Genomic DNA, 17,941 nt, shown 5'->3' with positions numbered 1-17,941 from the left:
CACCGTTTCCATCTTTTCTGAAGCAGCCACACACCAACAGTAAGGAGTGATCAAGGCGCAGGGACTCTGCATGACCGTGTTGGTCTAGATTATGGTACTTTTCATAAACTACATAGATTTAAAAAAAAAAAAAAACCTCACTGAAAAAGCTTCTAGGTCATGATTTCTTCAAAGTCAGACAGCTGCTTCATCTGTTCAACTTGCATAGAATGCCTTCTGAGGAGCTTCTTTTTACTTCTCAAGTCAACTCTCTTTGGTGAACTTGGAGCAACAGGTACCATGGATTTTAAACCACTAGCAAGTGGAGAGGAAGGTTTGCTGCTCGATCTAATATCCGGGATAGGTGGGTTCAGATTTACATTTAAAGGCGGAAGGAAGCCAGGCCTGGTCTGGGAAATTCGGTCTAGTAGCAGAGTTCCGGAACCCCGTCTTTCTAGAAGATGGGGTGGCCTGCGGTGCGCTGAGCTGGGAGATGTGCAGGGCACAGCATCCAGGGCCTCCCTGGAACCCTGGAAAAGAGACAAGTGGGAGTTGTTGAGCTTCTTCCAATCTAAGGGTCCTTTGCCTGATTCAAGGGAAATGGAGTTGGGCGGATCGGCCCCTGGCTGTAAATCTAAATCATAGAGGTCATCTTCCAGCCGTTTGAGGGACACTGCATCTTTGAGAGCAGAGGGGCCTGATGGGCCAATACCACCCTTCTCTTGGTCAATAGGGAGAGTTCCTCTTCTGGCCAGACGTGAGCGGGGAGGCTGACTTTTCTCGTAGGCCGCCTTCCACGAGGCTGGTGCCGAAGAGGCTGGAATCTTCAGAACCTGCTCCGTGACCGTGAGGAAGAGGCTGGGGTCTTTGCCATCAGTACTGTTGGTTCTGGAAAGGGGGCCCCTTTTGGGGAAGGACATGTCACTGATGCTCTTGATGACCTCGCTGTCTGCGCCTGCGCCATGGCTCTCATCCTGGCGCATAGAGGCGGCCAACACGGAGGGTGCGGTCAGGCCCCAGGGCTCAGATTGGAGCCTCTTCAGTTGAGGCAAACTGGCCCTTTTGAGGTTCCCGACCTTCCTAGTGAGTGACCCAGGTTCATTAGGAGCCTTGGAGGTGTTGCAACCACCTGGATGCCCTGACTGGAGGCTAAAGAAGTCATCTTCCTTCTCACTGGGTGGAGAGCCTAGGTCTGGAGCCTTCAGTTCAATACCCGAGGGAGATGCACACAGTGGAGGTGACTGTCTGTCTTCCTCTTTGGGTGAAGGAGGGACATTAAGATACTGTTTGGTGGTTTTGGTGCCTGAAGATGATTTATCCGTTGTTATAATAATCACCTCCTTGCCTTTGGCTTTGCAGGCATCCAGGAGATGTTTCAGTGCATCCTGGTCATCTGCATTTATTGCGTAAACCAGAGCTGAAGCCCCTGTGCGATCCTCGAGGCTGGGGTCTGCTCCATTCTCCAGTAGCAAGGAGACCACTTCTCCCCCAGCTCTTCTGATGCAAGCATGGATGAGGGCGGTCTTGCCAGACTTATCCTGAATATTGGGGTCTGCCCTGTTGTCCAGCAGATACTTCACCATCTTGGACTTGCTGATGCTCTGCTGGTCCACATGTTTGGTGATACATGCCACCATGAGAGCCGTTTCGCCTTTGTCGTTGCTTTCGTTGATATAAGCACCCCCTTCCAGGAGGAGTCTGGTCAGCCTGAGCCTCCCCAGCCACACGGCCTTTAAAAGTGAGTTTCCATCAGTCCTTAATTCGGTGCTGTCATCCATCATACTGGCTACAGCTTAGAGTCTCTGAGCCACAGTGGCGATCAGACCTAGCAAGGGAAGAAGAGAGAAAAGGGTCATGTATTCTATAGAGCTGATCTGAGCAGCAAGGCTGTTATAGACTGTAGATACAGCCGTGTCCCAGTTTGATCCCAAGTTATGCCACCTTGCTTGGTTATTTAACTTCTCTGGGTTTATTTCTTCATCTGTAACATGGCAGGGGTGACTGTGGTGATAGTGGCAAACTACCTGACTTTGTGAAGATTAAATGAGACAGTGTATATAAAACACGTAACCACACGTAAAGCGGTTGGCATGACGCCTAGGAGAGAGCAAGCAATAAAACGTGCAAAGCTCTTACTGGGTTGACTGCATGACACTTATCACAAATGCAGTTTTGTGCTAACAGAAACTTTGTTTTCTGTCTGTCGGCCTCACTAAAGTCTAAGTTTCCATAAGGAAAGGTCTGAGTCTATCTTGTCCACTGTTGTAGCCTCAGCATTTAGCAATGAGTCACACTTAATAGGTTACCTCATAAATAATGGTTTAATGCAGTGTAGTTCTAGGTGTGCATCAAAAAGACCAGTAGGAAATACACCAAAATGGTGATAGGATTATGAAGAGTTTTCCTTTTTGCTGTACTTCCTAAACTAAACATGTATCACCATTGTCGTAGGGGGGAAATATTGTAAAACAAAAGCAATCCAGCTGTCCATTTCCATGTTGTAGTCCCCACTATTCGAGCAGATGTCTGAGTTCTCACCCACCTCATTCAGGCTCTCAGAATAGCTCAAATAATGCAATGCTACATCCTCCTCTCTGGTTGAACAGATCTGAGGCAGAGGATGGACAAGGGGATTGCCTTTTTGCTCACGAATGTTAGGAAATAAAGCTCGTTCCAGAGCTCCCCCTGCTGAGGTCTGTCAAACCTGGGTTTTCTGCTTTGCTTCTCCTCATGTCAGTTACCTAATTCCTGGACTCAGAGCTTCCAAAATGGGTGTTGGTCACGAGGTCTCCCACGAATAAGGAGAAATGGTCTCCCAGAATTGATGCCCTGCCAGCCCCGGGTCCCTCACTGGCCATGCTCTGCCAGCACGGCCCCTCCATGTGGACTTTTTGTCCCTCAGGCTCCGCTGGGCAGGTGTCACAATGCCTGAGTTTTCCTTCTCTGATGCATGTCATCCTTCCTCTTACCCCACTACCCTGAGCAGTTATTGATCAATTTCTATTCCTCTATTAAATAGGAAGTCAGCAGCTTTTCTTGGCTAAAGTTGAGAGATGGGTGTATTGCCTTTTAAAACTTTTAATCCATGAATAGATACTTTGTTTAAAAAAAAAAAAAGCCCAAATCACACTTAACTATATAAAGAAGAAGAGTACCCTTTACACGCCCCCAGCCCACCTTGAAGCCACTCATCTCTTCAGAATTAACTGTGGTTAACAGTCTAGGTTGTATCTTTCTGCTTCAGATCATTTTCTGCTTCTTCCAAATGCATTATTCTGATAATGCCATCTCAGTCTGATCTTGTTGCACTTCTGTTTGTGTGTTCCTATAAGATTTTCTGTAAAATCCCTACCATCCAAAGACACCGTATATTATTAAGTATATTCACAAGAAGTTTGTTTCTGTCTCTTCAACTCTATGCTTCTTTCTTCAATCTCCTACTGAGTCCCTCTTCCTCTCTCCCTCTCTCTCTCTACCCACGTGCGCCCCACAAATGTGGCCATTCTCTCTCTTCTGTTTCTGTCTGTGGTCATATGATCATTTTATTACAGTTCTATGTGTCTATAAGCTTGTTAGTCCCCAAACTCTGGACATCTAAAGCGGAATTTTCAAGGGCTAAATAAAGAAAAGGCAATGTGCAGTGAAAACATGCTGTTTTCCATTCCATCCAAGGGGCCCTTCACCTCCTGGCCGCACCTCTTCAGCACCTGCCCTGCTACTCCTGCTCTCTTGATACTCCATCTATCTTGAAATCTGGTCATTTCTCAAATGCCCCACTTTTTATTTTTCTTCCTTCTAACCCTGTTCATGTTTCTAACTCTAAGACCTCCTTGCTCTTCTTTAATTATTCATCATCCCTCAAATCTCAGCTCAAATGTTACTTCCTTTTGAATCAAGAGAAAAATCACTCAGGCTGGAAGGGAGAAAGAGGAATAAAATGACAACTGACTCATATCCAGACTATATAAAGAACTCCTACAAATCACTTCCTCCAAAAGAGGATACACAAATGGCCAATAAGCACAGAAAAAGGTGCTCAGCCTTGTTAGTAATCAAGGAAAATCAAATTACAGCACAATGAGATACCACTACACCCTCCAGCGCAGCTAAAATTAGACCGACAGTACCAAGGATGGAGAAAGATGGGAAGATTCAGGAACACATTGGTGGGAGCACAAATGGCTCCGCTAAATTAATGCCTACACTCTGACCCAGTAATTCCATGCCTGGGTTTAGCTGTGTGCTAGACTGAAAGGCATGGCCACAAAGTCCTGCCATCCCAGGTGCACACCACTTGCAATGAGGTCTTGCCTCTCCTCCCATGGAGAGGAGGCGTCAGTATGTGATTTGCTTTGACCAATAAAATGCAGCAGAGCTAACTTTGTGTGACATTCAAGGCATGGCCCCAGTGAACCCTGCAGCTTCAAGATTTGCTCTCTTGGAATCCAACTGCCATGTGCAGAAGTCTGGGGTATCCCTAACCAGAAAGGACGCAGGGCGCTTCAGCTGACAGCCCCAGCGAACATCAGAGCGTGGCCGAGGCCATCTCAGGCCAGCCAAAGCCCCAGATGATTGCAACTGCGTGAGGGAACCCAGGTGAGGCCCGCAGAAGTTCCCAGAGGCTGGTCCAGATCGCAGAAGTACGAGCAAATAAATGATTATTGTTTTAAGCCACTCATTTTTGCGCTGCTTTGTTCTCAGGAATAGATTACTGGTAAATATGCATAGCAGAACGTGTGCAGACATGATGCTGGCAGTGAAAACTAGAAACAACCCGTCAAGAAGAAAACGAAGAAACTGTAGTATATTCGTATTCATACACTGGAATATTATACATCATCTTTACGTTCTCTCTCGCTCTCTCTTGTGCGTGTGCTCTCTCTCTCTCACACACACACACATGCATGCACACGCACTCACACACACGACATACCAAAAGAAAAAAGTGGATACTGCATCCCCTGGGTTCAGCTTTCTCAGTTGAAGTATTGATCTGGTTCATCATCTGGGTCCACCTCCTCCCCATACCTCTGAGCCCCTCGAGGCAGGAAAACTGTCTTTTCTCCCCCATCAGCTGTGTGATAATTCGAAAGTAAGATAAAGGAAAAGATGGAGGAAGGGAGGAAGGGAAAAAGGAAAGGAAGATGGGAAGGAGACGTGGGTGGATCATTGGGTTATCTCTCTATGTTGTGTGTGGTGCAAATCACATAGCTCTGGACTACCTCGAAGTCTGGGGAGGGGGTGCAGGGAGTAGGGGAGGTAGGTAGGGGACAAAAGAGAAGAGGAAAGCAGGGAAGAAGATGGAATATCTGGGAGATGTTTCTCTCCTTTCACTTGGAATCATTGGCCACCTCCTCCCCTGAGCCCAGGCTTGTCCCCAGTCAACACTGCCCTGGCCCCTAAGGAGAGAGCAGGATGGAGGCGCAGCATCTGAGTTGTTCTCTGAGGTCTGGAATGTCTAGCCCATCTATAGAGATGACATTCTCTGTCCACAGTGAGCTACTTTTTGGGTTGTCTCTAACCATTTTTTCACTGTGGGCCTCCCCACTGAAATTCCTTAAATGACGAAAATGCAGGAGCTCCGTGTGAGGACAGAATCAGACCCTTCCCTCATTATTATTATTACTTTTCTGAAGATGTTGGGGGTAGGAGTTTATTAATTAATTTATTTTATTTTTGCTGTGTTGAGTCTTCGTTTCTGTACGAGGGCTCTCTCTAGTTGTGGCAAGCGGGGGCCCCTCTTCATCACGGTGCGCGGGCCTCTCACTATCGCGGCCTCTCTTGTTGCGGAGCACAGGCTCCAGACACGCAGGCTCAGTAGTTGTGGCTCACGGGCCTAGTTGCTCCGCGGCATGTGGGATCCTCCCAGACCAGGGCTCGAACCTGTGTCCCCTGCATTAGCAGGCAGATTCTCAACCACTGCACCACCAGGGAAGCCCCCTTCCCTCATCCTTATAGCCCAGATAAAATGAGCTGCCTGAACATTAACTGTTGGTGTGCTGCATTTGCCTTACACTTTTCATGTCAAGAAAATTGGGTTGAAAAGATTGCAGTTCACACAGATGTAGAGAATGGACATATGGGTACTGGGTACGGGGGAAGGAGGCGTGGGATGAGTTGGGAGATTGGGATTGACATATATACACTACTGTGTATAAAATAGATAACTAATGAGGACCTACTGGATAGCGCAGGGGACTCTACTCAGTGCCCTGTGGTGACCTAAATGGGAAGGAAATCCAAAAAAGAGAGGAAATATGTATACTTATAACTGATTCACTTTGCTGTATAGCAGAAACTAACACAACATTGTAAAGCAACTATACTCCAATAAAAGTTAATTAAAAAAAATAAAAGTAAAAGATTGCAGTTCACATAGCTAGTTGACAAGAGTCTTGCAAATTACGCCAGACTCGCTTTATGTATCATCACAGTTTCACATAGCCCTGTCTGCTTACCCTCTCTGGGGGTTGGCCTCTCACCTTGCTCTCTTGCCTGAGTGGCCTTAGCAAGTTCTATACCTCAGTCTTAGAGTCAGGGCACTGCTGCTGCTGTCACTGCTGCAGATGGCTGAGCCCCACACCTGGTTTCAACTGATCAGGAGAAACTGACTATTGTAGAAAGTGTTTCTCCAACAGCTGCCTGGAGAGACAGGATCACTCAGCTCAGAAGTGTGGGGGGATTAGTCCTTTGTAGAGCAAAATATTGACCAATGGGAGATGGGAAGTAGATGTCAGGAAAACGCTTTTCCCTTTCGTCTCCTAATAGCCTGGTTTTGGTGAGTTTAAAAGATTTGGGTGGGATGCAATGGATTATACAACTTCCGCAAGACTGAGCAATCAGTGCACTTGTCTTTAACATGTGAGTAGCTCAATAATGTAGCCCTTGTATTTGCTCTTCCTCTTGCCTGGCCTCGTATTCCATCTCCCCTTATTCCTACTTCCCAAGGGTTTTGTTTGTTTTTTATTTTTTAATTTTTATTGGAGTATAGTTGATTTACAGTGTTGTGTTAGTTTCAGGTGTACAGCAAAGTGAATCAGTTATACATATATCCACTATTTTTTTAGATTCTTTTCCCATATATGTCATTACAGAGTATTGAGTAGAGTTCCCTGTGCTATACAGTAGATTCTTTTTTTTTAATTGGAATATAGTTGCTTTACAATGTTGTGTTAGTTTCTGCCATGCAGCAAAGTGAATCAGCTATATGTATACATATATCCCCTCTTTTTTGGATTTCCTTCCCATTTAGGTCACCGCAGAGCATTGAATAGAGTCCCCCATGCTATGCAGCGGGTTCTCATTAGACTTCCCAAGGTTTTATAACCCAATGAAGTGTTAATACGTATGTTTTTGCCCCAGGCTGATACCAGCTGCCTTCTTTGAAGCATCAAATGGCCCTATCAGTTGTCCTCTCTCCCCCATTTAACAAATGAAGAAACTGAAGCCAAGAGTGAAGGATTGGCTTGCCCTGGGTCATTCAGAGATCAGTGAGTGGGCGACTCTTCTGAGATGTCCTGCCAGCCCACACTGACCCTTCTCTCTGTCATCTATCTCCCCACACAGTGTTCAGCTTTTGGTAGGTGACTTTGTACTCTCTGACCTGCCCCATGTGCTTGACTGACTTGACCTTGGGTAGAATTTGACATTGAGACTGAGAAACACCAGTTATCTTGGGCTGTTTGTAGGAACTCAAGTGTTAGGGACTCTGGAGATAAGGCTGCATTGGTCAGGTAGCCACATGCACAGAGAAGCAGAAAGGCTGAAGTGCACAGTGAGAAGAATGAAGTTAACACACTGAGAAGCTGATATGAGAGGTGGAGAGAATCGCCTCTCTCTTCAGCAGTTCAGCTCCCTCTGGGGTCTGTGAACACTCGAGAAGCCATGTTTCTGTTTAGCAGAGCTTGAGTTAATTTTTATTATTTATAAAATGGTAAACCTTCACTAAAACACTGGCATTACTTGCTGGCTCATTCATTCATATATTCACCATCAAACACTCAATGTGTCTACTCCACATTAGGTGTTGAAGAAATCTGTAGAATTCTAAAGAAATCTATAGAATTCAGGATTGGAAGGGTGAGATGGGAGGCTGGAGGAGGCTCTGAGAGATGATGAGGCTCAGAAGCACCAAAATGAGGAAGTTATGGAAGAATCAAGCTGCAGAGATGTTCGAAAGCTAGAATTGAATAGTGACCCATCGAATGTGGGAGTCAACCAAGACCAAATTTACTTTTTTTTGGCTGCATTAGGTCTTCGTTGTTGCACACAGGCTTTCTCTAGTTGCGGCGAGCAGGGGCTACTCTTCGTTGCAGTGTGCAGGCTTCTCATTGTGGTGGCTTCGCTTGTTGCAGAGCACGGGCTCTAGGCGCGTAGGCTTCAGTAGTTGTGGTACGCGGGCTCAGTAGTTGTGGCACACAGGCTTAGTTGCTCCATGGCATGTAGGATCTTCCCAGACCAGGGCTCGAACCCGTGTCCCCTTCATTGGCAGGCAGATTCTTAACCACTGTGCCACCAGGGAAGTCCCCGAATTTACTTTAATTTGGGAATTTATCTCCTACTGTGCATCACACAGAATGAATGTTAAAAACACCTAATACTGGAAACAGCAGATGCCTTTCAGGCTTTCTAAGCTTCTTGGAAGAAAAGGAAGCAGTCCTGAGTGAAAAGAGCTGGTACATGCCCAGAATTTTGAAATCCCATCCCCTTTGGCTGCTCTAGGCACCACGTTTTTATCTTTAAAAATTAGCAACCCCAAAGTGGTGAGGGGTTTCTTCAAGTGTTTCAGAAAAGGAGTAAACTGAGAAGTGAGCAAAGTTTGGCTGGTTCCTCCCTGTCATGCTCCCTTCCCACCCCCACCTCCCACCCCTGCCATCCTTTTCACTTTTCAGGGCTGTTTTCTGTTTAATTCATCTCCACTATAATGGTGACTAACATAATTTCTGAAGGCACAGGGACTGGAAAAGAAATGCTGAAAACTAAAACATCACTAACACCCCCCCCAAAAAATTATTTTAATGAAGGGGATGAATGGGTGGAATTATTTGCCTTTTTTGTCCAGAAATCTTTGAATTATTTCATTATCCACAAAATTATGGAAGTCTTAGACTTTTGAAGCTGAGAGGAGCCATCTTGTTCAATCTTTCCCAGTTTATAAGTGGGAAGTTTAAAGACAGAGATTGAGTCTTTAATCTCACTGAATCTAGGCTCCTTCACTCCCATGTCTTCCCAGACCTTTAGCCTGATTAGTGTAGAACAAGGCTGCATAATACTGGGCTGAGGGCTAAATGTGGTGCACAGTTATGTATTGCTCCACTGGAACAGTGCTTTAACTTTTTTTTTTTTTTCAGTACGCGGGCCTCTCACTGCTGTGGCCTCTCCCGTTGCGGAGCACAGGCTCCGGACGCACAGGCTCAGCAGCCATGGCTCACGGGCCCAGCCGCTCCGCGGCACGTGGGATCTTCCCAGACCGGGGCACGAAACCGTGTCCCCTGCATCGGCAGGCGGACTCTCAACCACTACGCCACCAGGGAAGCCCCGCTTTAACTTTTTTTTTTAATTTGAATGTTTTAAGATGGATTATTCATTGTCCAGTTTGACGAAGGCCCTGCCATTCTCTGTAGTCTTACAATTGGCCCAGTTCACACATTCAAGTTACTTACCTAGCCTCTGTAGGTATGTGGGTTTATGACATGAAGCATAAAGAGTAAAATACATGGGCTACAAGTCATGATGTTGTGTTTTTGTTCTTCCCCTCACTTCCTAGTTTCTTACCTCTACAGGTTTGTTAGGAGGCTCCAACGAGCTGATGGACGCAGAAGCCCTTTTTGTAAACTTATAAAGTATGATGTGCTTATGTGAACCATTATAAATAGCTAACACTTCATTACTTCAGTGCAGATAAAATACCATTTGCTTTATCTCCCCTTTCTTGAGTCTCATTGGCATCAGATTTCCAGTTAAACTTCCCTTGTTTGGCACAGTGGTAAATCTTTCAGAGGGTTGAGGCATTGCATTGGTTTCAAGACTACTTATATTAATGCTAGCAGAAAAATTATGCAAAAGTGGAGGAGCAACAGACTCCTACAAACGTCTGCAAAGTTTCTCATATCCCTATGCAAGGGACTGGATATACACTTTATTGTACTTTGTGACCCAAAGCAAGTTTCTAGGACTTTATAATATGCATATTTTATATTCATCTTATTTCTGGCTACAGCCTTACATCTTGTTTCTCCTCTATTTTCTTGACTGCTTCTAATATATATAAACCTGGCATCTTGTGGATCTTTATAAGTTGTTTTAAATTCTTTGTGGAACAAAATAGAATATAATCAATGAACATTTATTAGATTGATCCATATGGCGTTACTGTTTCTGTAGGTGGAAAATGGTCAAACCATGATCAGTTTTGCATGGTCCAACCTGATATTTACAGTGCTTACCTAAATATACTTTGGTGCTGTAATTGCTCCATAATCCAAGCTCTGGAGGATGCACCAGTCATGGTGGAAGGATTACAGGACAGAGAAGCAGGAGATCTGGATTCTAACCTCAGCTCTGCTACTAGGTAGCTGAGTAATTAAGGGCAAGCGTCGTCTTTCCAAATGAATAGAACTCCGATTCTGCCTTACAAGATTGTTAGGGCAGGCTATATGTGAACACTATCTCCAAAGTCCTCTAAAGAGCCACGGGGTTATAATGTTGAATTAAGCTCATCCAGAATCCTACCTCTAAGCCCTCCCAGCACCCTGTAGAGTGCCACTAATGCCATTACCAGTCCTCTTTCTCTTCCAATCACCTGCTGCCTCCTTTCTTGCCTCCACCACCCAACCACAATTCAAAGTTTGCTGAGTCTTTCCACATTCATGATCTTTTTGACCACCCTCCCCTCACACTTCTGCAAGGGAAGCTTTATTATCCTAATTTTACAGATACAGAGTCTGAAGTTCAGACGTGTTAAGTAATTTTGCCCAAGAGCACACGTTTGTAAGTGGTATAGCTTGGATTCAAACTCTGTTCCTCTGAGCCCAAGTTCAGAGCTCTTTCACAGTGAGAATTCTGCTCGGACACATCTCCTGACTACTGCAGCCGGGAGTGGAGTTTAAGAACACAGCTCCACCATTCGGTGGTTGTATAAACTGGGCCAAGTTACTCAGCCTCTCTTGCCTCAGTTTTCTCATCTGTAAAATGGGGATAATCACAGACACATTTGTGGTGTGCTATAACAATAAAATAACTCAGGTAGAGCTCCTAGCACAGGGCCTTGGCACATGGAAAACGCTCAATAAATGTTAAAATTTGAAGAAGTTTGGGTACACCTTTCCAAATCCAGGAGGCCACCCCGTTCAGCTGTAGTATTTGCAGAAACGTGGGGGCTATCTTTATACTCCGCCTCTTCCTTCTGCAGTCACGGGAAGCAGTTAGAAGCGGATCAGAAACTGAGTTCCACGTTTGCTCTTGCGATTCGAAAATCCTTTCTCCCAGCTCTAGGGGCGGGGTTAGGTAGTCGCCCTCAGAGGCGAGCCGCGGTGGCCTGGGGCGAAGGAGACAGGACGCCCTGTGCTCACCGGGCGCCGCGCGCAGCCCTTTTGGGCTCTGTCCGAGGTGCTGAAAGCCGCGGGCTCCGGGCGCGCGGGCAGTGCGTGAGGGCGTCCACTGTTGTCAGCGTCTGTGAGCATCTTCGTGGAGAAGGCAGAGCACGGGGGTCAGATGAAACCAGGACGGTAAGTGCTTCTCCCATCATTTCTCTAAAATGCTTAGATTCATACGCTTTACCATTTCTTGCACATTTTCAGGCTCATAACCTCTCACCTCCCGTTCATCATAGGTTTCTGCAATAATGTGGACTTTGCTCCCCCTTCAGTCCCTGCAGAAATTCAGACGCCTGTCTCCAGCCCCGATCCACAACCATTTCCTACAAAAATTCATGCCCGTATGCATCTCATCCCCGCGCGTCAATGCAAAAATTTTTTAAAAAGGAATTTTTTTTTAAACCATCTTTCACTCCTATCTCCCACAATTTCCTGTGATAAAAGCAGACTCTCTCCTACCAACCTCCCACTCATGCATGTGGCTAAACTGTGCAGACTTACTTCTTAGGAGCTGAAGGTCCCACCCAGGTGACCAGTGGAGACCCCGGGAGTGCGCTTACCTGGTGGGGACGCTCACCAAGCGAGGCCACCTGGGTCCACGTCACGGGTCGTGTCATTACTCCAAAAGCAAAGTCAGAGGGCGCCCCGCACCCCTGCCTGAGGCTGTGGGTTGGCTTGCCAGGCTGAGCCAGCGCCGGGAGCTGGGGTTACCTGGGGCCTCGCGGGTCCTGTTGAGTGACTTGCCCAGAACTTCTTTAAGGTTTATAAATAAAACTTCTGCGTCAGTTCCTTCAAACCACTCCTTGTTCCTCCAAGTTACAGTGGGAACAAGGGAGGTTTTTTTTTTTAAGAGAAAGAAAGAAGCATGAAAGAAAGATAAGAATTGTCCCCCGTTGTGGTTTGCAGATCTCCTGCGCAACCCCAGCCCTCCAGCTCTTTATTCGGCTCTACTGGCTGCCGAGGCTCTGCTGCCCGCTGGCGCCTGAGAGCATCTCTCCAGCCGCGACGCGAGCGGTTTGTGTGGGTGTGTGTGCTGGGGAGGAAGGAGGAAGGAGGGGGCAGCGGGGGTGGGGATGTGCCTACCTGCAGCTGCGGGCAGAGGCGCCGGCCACCCCGCCCCCTCATCTCCAGCTCTTGAGGGATTAGACTCGCTTAACAACTTAACTTGAGCCTCCAGGAGCCCCAGAGGGTGGGTGCAGATGGGACACGGCGACCCTTGGATCAGGCGAAGTGAGGGGACGCTCCCAGATCCCAGACTAGGGTAGGGATTTGAACTCCTGTCTCCTTTGCTCTTTCCGCGGCTCTGCCTTCCTTCATAAAACGCCCTCGGATCTCAGGATGTCTGTCCACAGTGTGGGAAGGAGAGGGAGAGAAGAGGGGGCGAGTGAGACTGTAAGACCTGGGAGGAATCTGATTATCACAGACAAACCATTGGATTCCATTCCCACTCCATCCTTTAGCCCACCTCCTGCTTGTTCCTAGGACTTCCCGGGGAGCCATTCACCAACAATATTTGCTCCCTTTCTAACAGAAGTAATTCGTGGCTTGTATAGAATTCAAAGCACGCGGCATTATATTTAGAAAGCAGCTGCCCCCCCTCAGCCTAGCTGGTCACCTTCCATTATTAGTCCCATTCCCCCGAGGTAACCTGCATTATCAAACCACAAACCCACTGATATATATTATCTATCTATATCTGTATCTGTCTATCTGTACACACACACAAAATTCTATTTTTCCTTTACAAAAAAGGTCCTACTTCTTGAGGCAATTTTAGTCATTTACATTTTCCTAGAAAATTGTCCATCTCACAATTTCAAGTTCACAGGCACAAAGTTACAACTAGTATTACCTTATAGTGTTTGCTTTTCTCTGAAATTATACCCCCTTTTCATTCTTAATATTGTTGATTTCTTTTTTCTCCCTCCCCATGCCAATTTTTTTTTTTTAGCAAACTTGCCAGAGCGTTATCGATTTTATCGATCTTAAAAATATAAATATTGTTCCGTAGTTTGCCTTTGTCACTTAATGTTTCCATAGTGTTACCTGTGGAAATGTTTCCATGTGGTACCCATTATTTGTTAAGTACTGAATAATATTGAGGGGGGTCTTTCTCTGTAAAGCAGTTACAAGGTTTTGGGTACTCAAATCTGTAAGTCTTCTCTTTCATGGCTTCTAGATTTCCTACCTTGCTTAAGGAGACCCAGAATCGCAAGAATAATTGCTTAAATGTTCTAGGAACTTAGAACTTTTTTGTTATTGTTGTTGTTGATGATGATATTGTTGGTTAGATTATCAATTCACCTGGAAATTAGATTTATGCATAAGGTAGGGCAAGGATTTGATGAAGGAGAGAAGCCAGCTGTCCCAGCACCAAATCTGAATAGTCCTTCCTCCTCTTACTGATTCAAGATGCCGCCCTTAATTATACCACATATATATTCCCCCAACAAACTTTATGTGGTCAATGTATGTTCTTTTATTAAAATACGCTGTTGGATTGGAATTATTTATTTACCTTAGGGCTTTTAGGGGGCATCTATATTAATAAATAAAATTATTATTTTTCCTTTTTAGGGGATGGTGAGGTTCTCATTCAAATTTGATACAAGGTTATGCTAACTTTCTGGGATGATTTTGAAAGCATCCTGGTTTTTTCCTACACACTGGTATTTTTTTTTTTTTTTTTTTTTTTTGCAGTACACGGGCCTCTCACTGTTGTGGCCTCTCCCGTTGCGGAGCACAGGCTCCGGACGGACGCGCAGGCTCAGCGGCCATGGCTCACGGGCCCAGCCACTCTACAGCATGTGGGATCTTCCCGGACCGGGGCACGAACCCGTGTCCCCTGCATCGGCAGGCGGACTCTCAACCACTGCGCCACCAGGGAAGCCCCACACTGGTATTTTTAAATTATCAAGATATCTATCTGCTTATTGATGATTTAAAGAATGCATCTACAAAACAATCTGGACTTGATGGATTTTAGAAGGCTAGATCTTTAATTATTCTTTCCAAAGTTATTGGTAAGTAATGAAGTATTCATTTTCTGATTCTTCTTGAGTCAATTTTGGGTCATTTTTCTTTGCTTAGAAAATAAGTCCATCTCATTTACATTTTCAAATTTATTGGCATAAAGTTACAAATAGAACTCCTTTATAATTTTTCATCTCCTCTGAATCTGTTCTTATATCCCCTTTTTCATTCCTGATATTTCATTCCTGCTTTCCCCCTGTTATTTTCGGTGTTTATAGGTAATGTTATTTTGCTGTGGTCAAATTATATGATCTACGTAATTTCCACTCTGTGGCCTATGAAATGACCAATTAAAGATATGCAAAGAGCATTTTCCCCTCATACTCAAGGAAGGAAAAAATGTACTTTCTGTGTTTTTGGATAGAAACAACACAAATCCACCTGTGAAGTTAATTGCACATTATTACTCTCTATATCTTTATTTTGTGCTGCAAGGCAGTAAAGCATGTTGGTTACGAGCGCAGGCTCTGAAGTCAGACTACCTGGATTTAAATCCTCACTCAGCCACCTACCTGCCATGGGATCCCTGGTGAACCACTAAACCGCCCTGTGCCTTAGTTTTCACCTCCGTAAAACTGAGTTCATAATAGTATCTACTTCATAGGATGGGGACCAGAGACAGCTGAGTTAATACATGTTCAATGTTTAGTGCAGTTCCTGGTAGGGAGTAAGCACTATATATGTCTTAGCTATGTTTGTCTACCTGATCTATTAATATTTAAACTGTTAAAGTCTCCCAGGATGCTTGAATTCATTCATTCAGGAAAAATTTACTGAGTTGAGGCTATATGATGTGACCTGCTTTCCTTTGCATGCTGGAGACTCAGCTGTGAACAGGAAAGACAAGTTTTCTCCCTTTGTGGAGGAACCTTCTAAAGATTGAGATTTGTCAGTATCTGTGTGTGTGTGTGTGTGTGTGTGTGTGTGGTGTGTATCAGGGCTCTGCCATCCATTTCATACAAGACAATGTGAAACAAAGGCCTTCTGCAACCTATTCCAAGTCTGCCTTCTGGTGGTATCTCAGCCACATCCCCAGAGATGCACCTTATATGCTAGACTCACATGATTAATAACAATACAAGTCCCCTACATACAAATGAGCTCCATTCCGAGAGCGCATTCGTAAGTCCAGTTTTTTCATAAGTACAACAAAGTTAGCCTAGGTACCCAACTAACACAATCAGCTATATACCTCTGCTTTTATTTTTGCTTCTGGACATCCACTGTCCTCTATACAGCACTGTACAGTAAAGGACACAAAAGCACAACCACTTGTAGAGGATGCACGCACGTGACAATGTACTCCAGACCCGTGAATTAACTTACGTGATTGGACACGAGAACACACGTTCACATCTTTTAAAGTTCGCAACTTGAAGGTTCGTATGTAGGGGACTTACTGTAATAATTATTTTTTAAAATAATCATTGCTGGGACTTCCCTCATGGTGCAGTGGTTAAGAATCCGCCTACCAATGCAGGGGACACGGGTTTGAGCCCTGGTCTGGGAAGATTCCACATGCCGCGGAGCAACTAAGCCCGTGCGCCACAACTACTGAGCCTGCGCTCTAGAGCCCATGAGCCACAACTACTGAGCCTGCAAGCCTAGAGCCCATGCTCCGCAACAAGAGAAGTCCTGCTCAGCGTAACTAGAGAAAGCCCGTGTGCAACAACGAAGACCCAACGCAGCCAAATAAATAAATTTATAAAATAGCAATTGCTAATAATAGCAATAAATGTTTTTGAATGCTTAATATTGTCAGTGCCCTCTAATCAAGGACCTCCAGGAACACACCTGTAGTTGAACAAGTTGGATTTATTACCTGTTGCAGCAAGGGGGAAAGCACACCATGGAAAAGCATGGAGCATCTCAGTAAGAAGGTGTTAGAAAGAACATGTTATAGAATTTGGGCTTTGGTTGGGAGATTTGGGGAGAGTTCCCTCCACTCTTAACAGAAGAGAATCACATTAGATGGTATTCTGACACCACAAAGAAAATTATAAAGTGATCTTTGGTGCCTTAGTTCCCTGTGCACTCTGGGCTTGTTGTTGTTGTTTGTTTTTTATTGATATAATTATATCATTATGTTATAGCATTATGTTAGTTTCAAGTGTATAACATAATGATTCGATACTTGTATATATTGTGAAATAAATGTCTGGTTAACATCGTCACCATACATAGTTACAAGATTTTCTGTGTATGTGGTGAAAACTTCTGAGATTGACTGTCTCAGCAACTTTCAAATATACAGTACAGTGTTATTAACTATAGTCCCCATGCTGTACATTACATCTCCATGACTTATTTTATAGCTGGGAGTTTGTATTGTTTAACCCCCTTCTCCCATTTCACCCACACCCCCCATGCCCTCCCCACTTCTGGTAACCACCAATCTGGTCTCTGTATCCATGAGTATGCCCTCTCTTTTTGTTTTTGTTTTTTTAAATTTATTTATATTTTATTTATTTATTTTTGGCTGTGTTGGTGAGTGTGGGCTTTCTCTAGTTGCAGCGAGCAGGAGCTACTCTGTTGGAGTGCTCAAGCTTCTCATTGTGGTGGCTTCTCTTGTTGCGGAGCACGGGCTCTAGGCGCGCAGGCTTCAGTAGTTGTGGCTCATGGACTCTAGAGCACAGGCTCAGTAGTTGTGGCACGTGGGCTGAGTTGCTCCGCGGCATGTGGGATCTTCCCGGACCAGGACTCGAACCCGTGTCCCCTGCATTGGCAAGCGGATTCTTAACCACTGCGCCACTAGGGAAGTCCCTGCCCCCTGTTTTTAAGCCAAGGAAGTATAGTGTTTATTTCCCATTCTTGAGCAGTTTCCCTGCATAGAGTATCTGTTCAATCAGTCATTGTCCATAGGGAAGAGAATGACAGACTCAGAGATGAGCACTGAGCTCTTTCGCTGGAGCTGCTAACAAGGAGCCTTAAGAATCATTTGATTCCTTGTCACTACACAGTTTGGGAGGCTGAGTTCTAGAATGATGAGGTGCTTTCCCAAGATCACACAGCAAATCAATACCAGGACTGCCAGGTCTTGGGAGACCAGCATTGCCGGGATTGGATGTGCTCCAGACTATTATAAAATTTGAAATAACTTTTACTGGATTGTTATTACAAATGCGTTACAGGTATATTCTAGAAAATACAGATAAGATACAGACTTATACTTCCAGTCCTTTTTTTCCACTTTTTAAAAAATCATTGTTTTTATCAGAAAGTTATTTTTTTTAATTTTTTATTAATTAATTTATTTATTTTTGGCTGTGTTGGGTCTTCATTTCTGTGCGAGGGCTTTCTCTAGTTGTGGCAAGCGGGGGCCACTCTTCATCGCG

General features: G+C 45.0%; 1 protein-coding gene across 1 annotated transcript; it reads right to left on the bottom strand.

Annotated features, from left to right (window-relative positions):
• ANKRD34C (ankyrin repeat domain 34C) lies at positions 1-2,354 on the bottom strand. Its single transcript, XM_029238667.1, has one exon. The coding sequence runs from the start codon at positions 1,758-1,760 to the stop codon at positions 153-155; it is 1,608 nt and encodes a 535-aa protein (XP_029094500.1). The 5' UTR covers positions 1,761-2,354; the 3' UTR covers positions 1-152.
• Positions 2,355-17,941: the final 15,587 nt, after the last annotated feature.

Source organism: Monodon monoceros, unplaced genomic scaffold (genome assembly GCF_005190385.1).
Source record: "Monodon monoceros isolate NGI ecotype Baffin Bay Population unplaced genomic scaffold, NGI_Narwhal_1 Super_Scaffold_21, whole genome shotgun sequence".
NCBI lineage: Eukaryota > Metazoa > Chordata > Mammalia > Artiodactyla > Monodontidae > Monodon > Monodon monoceros.
Note: the sequence above shows the minus strand (reverse complement) of the source record. Positions and strands in the feature narration are given on the sequence as shown.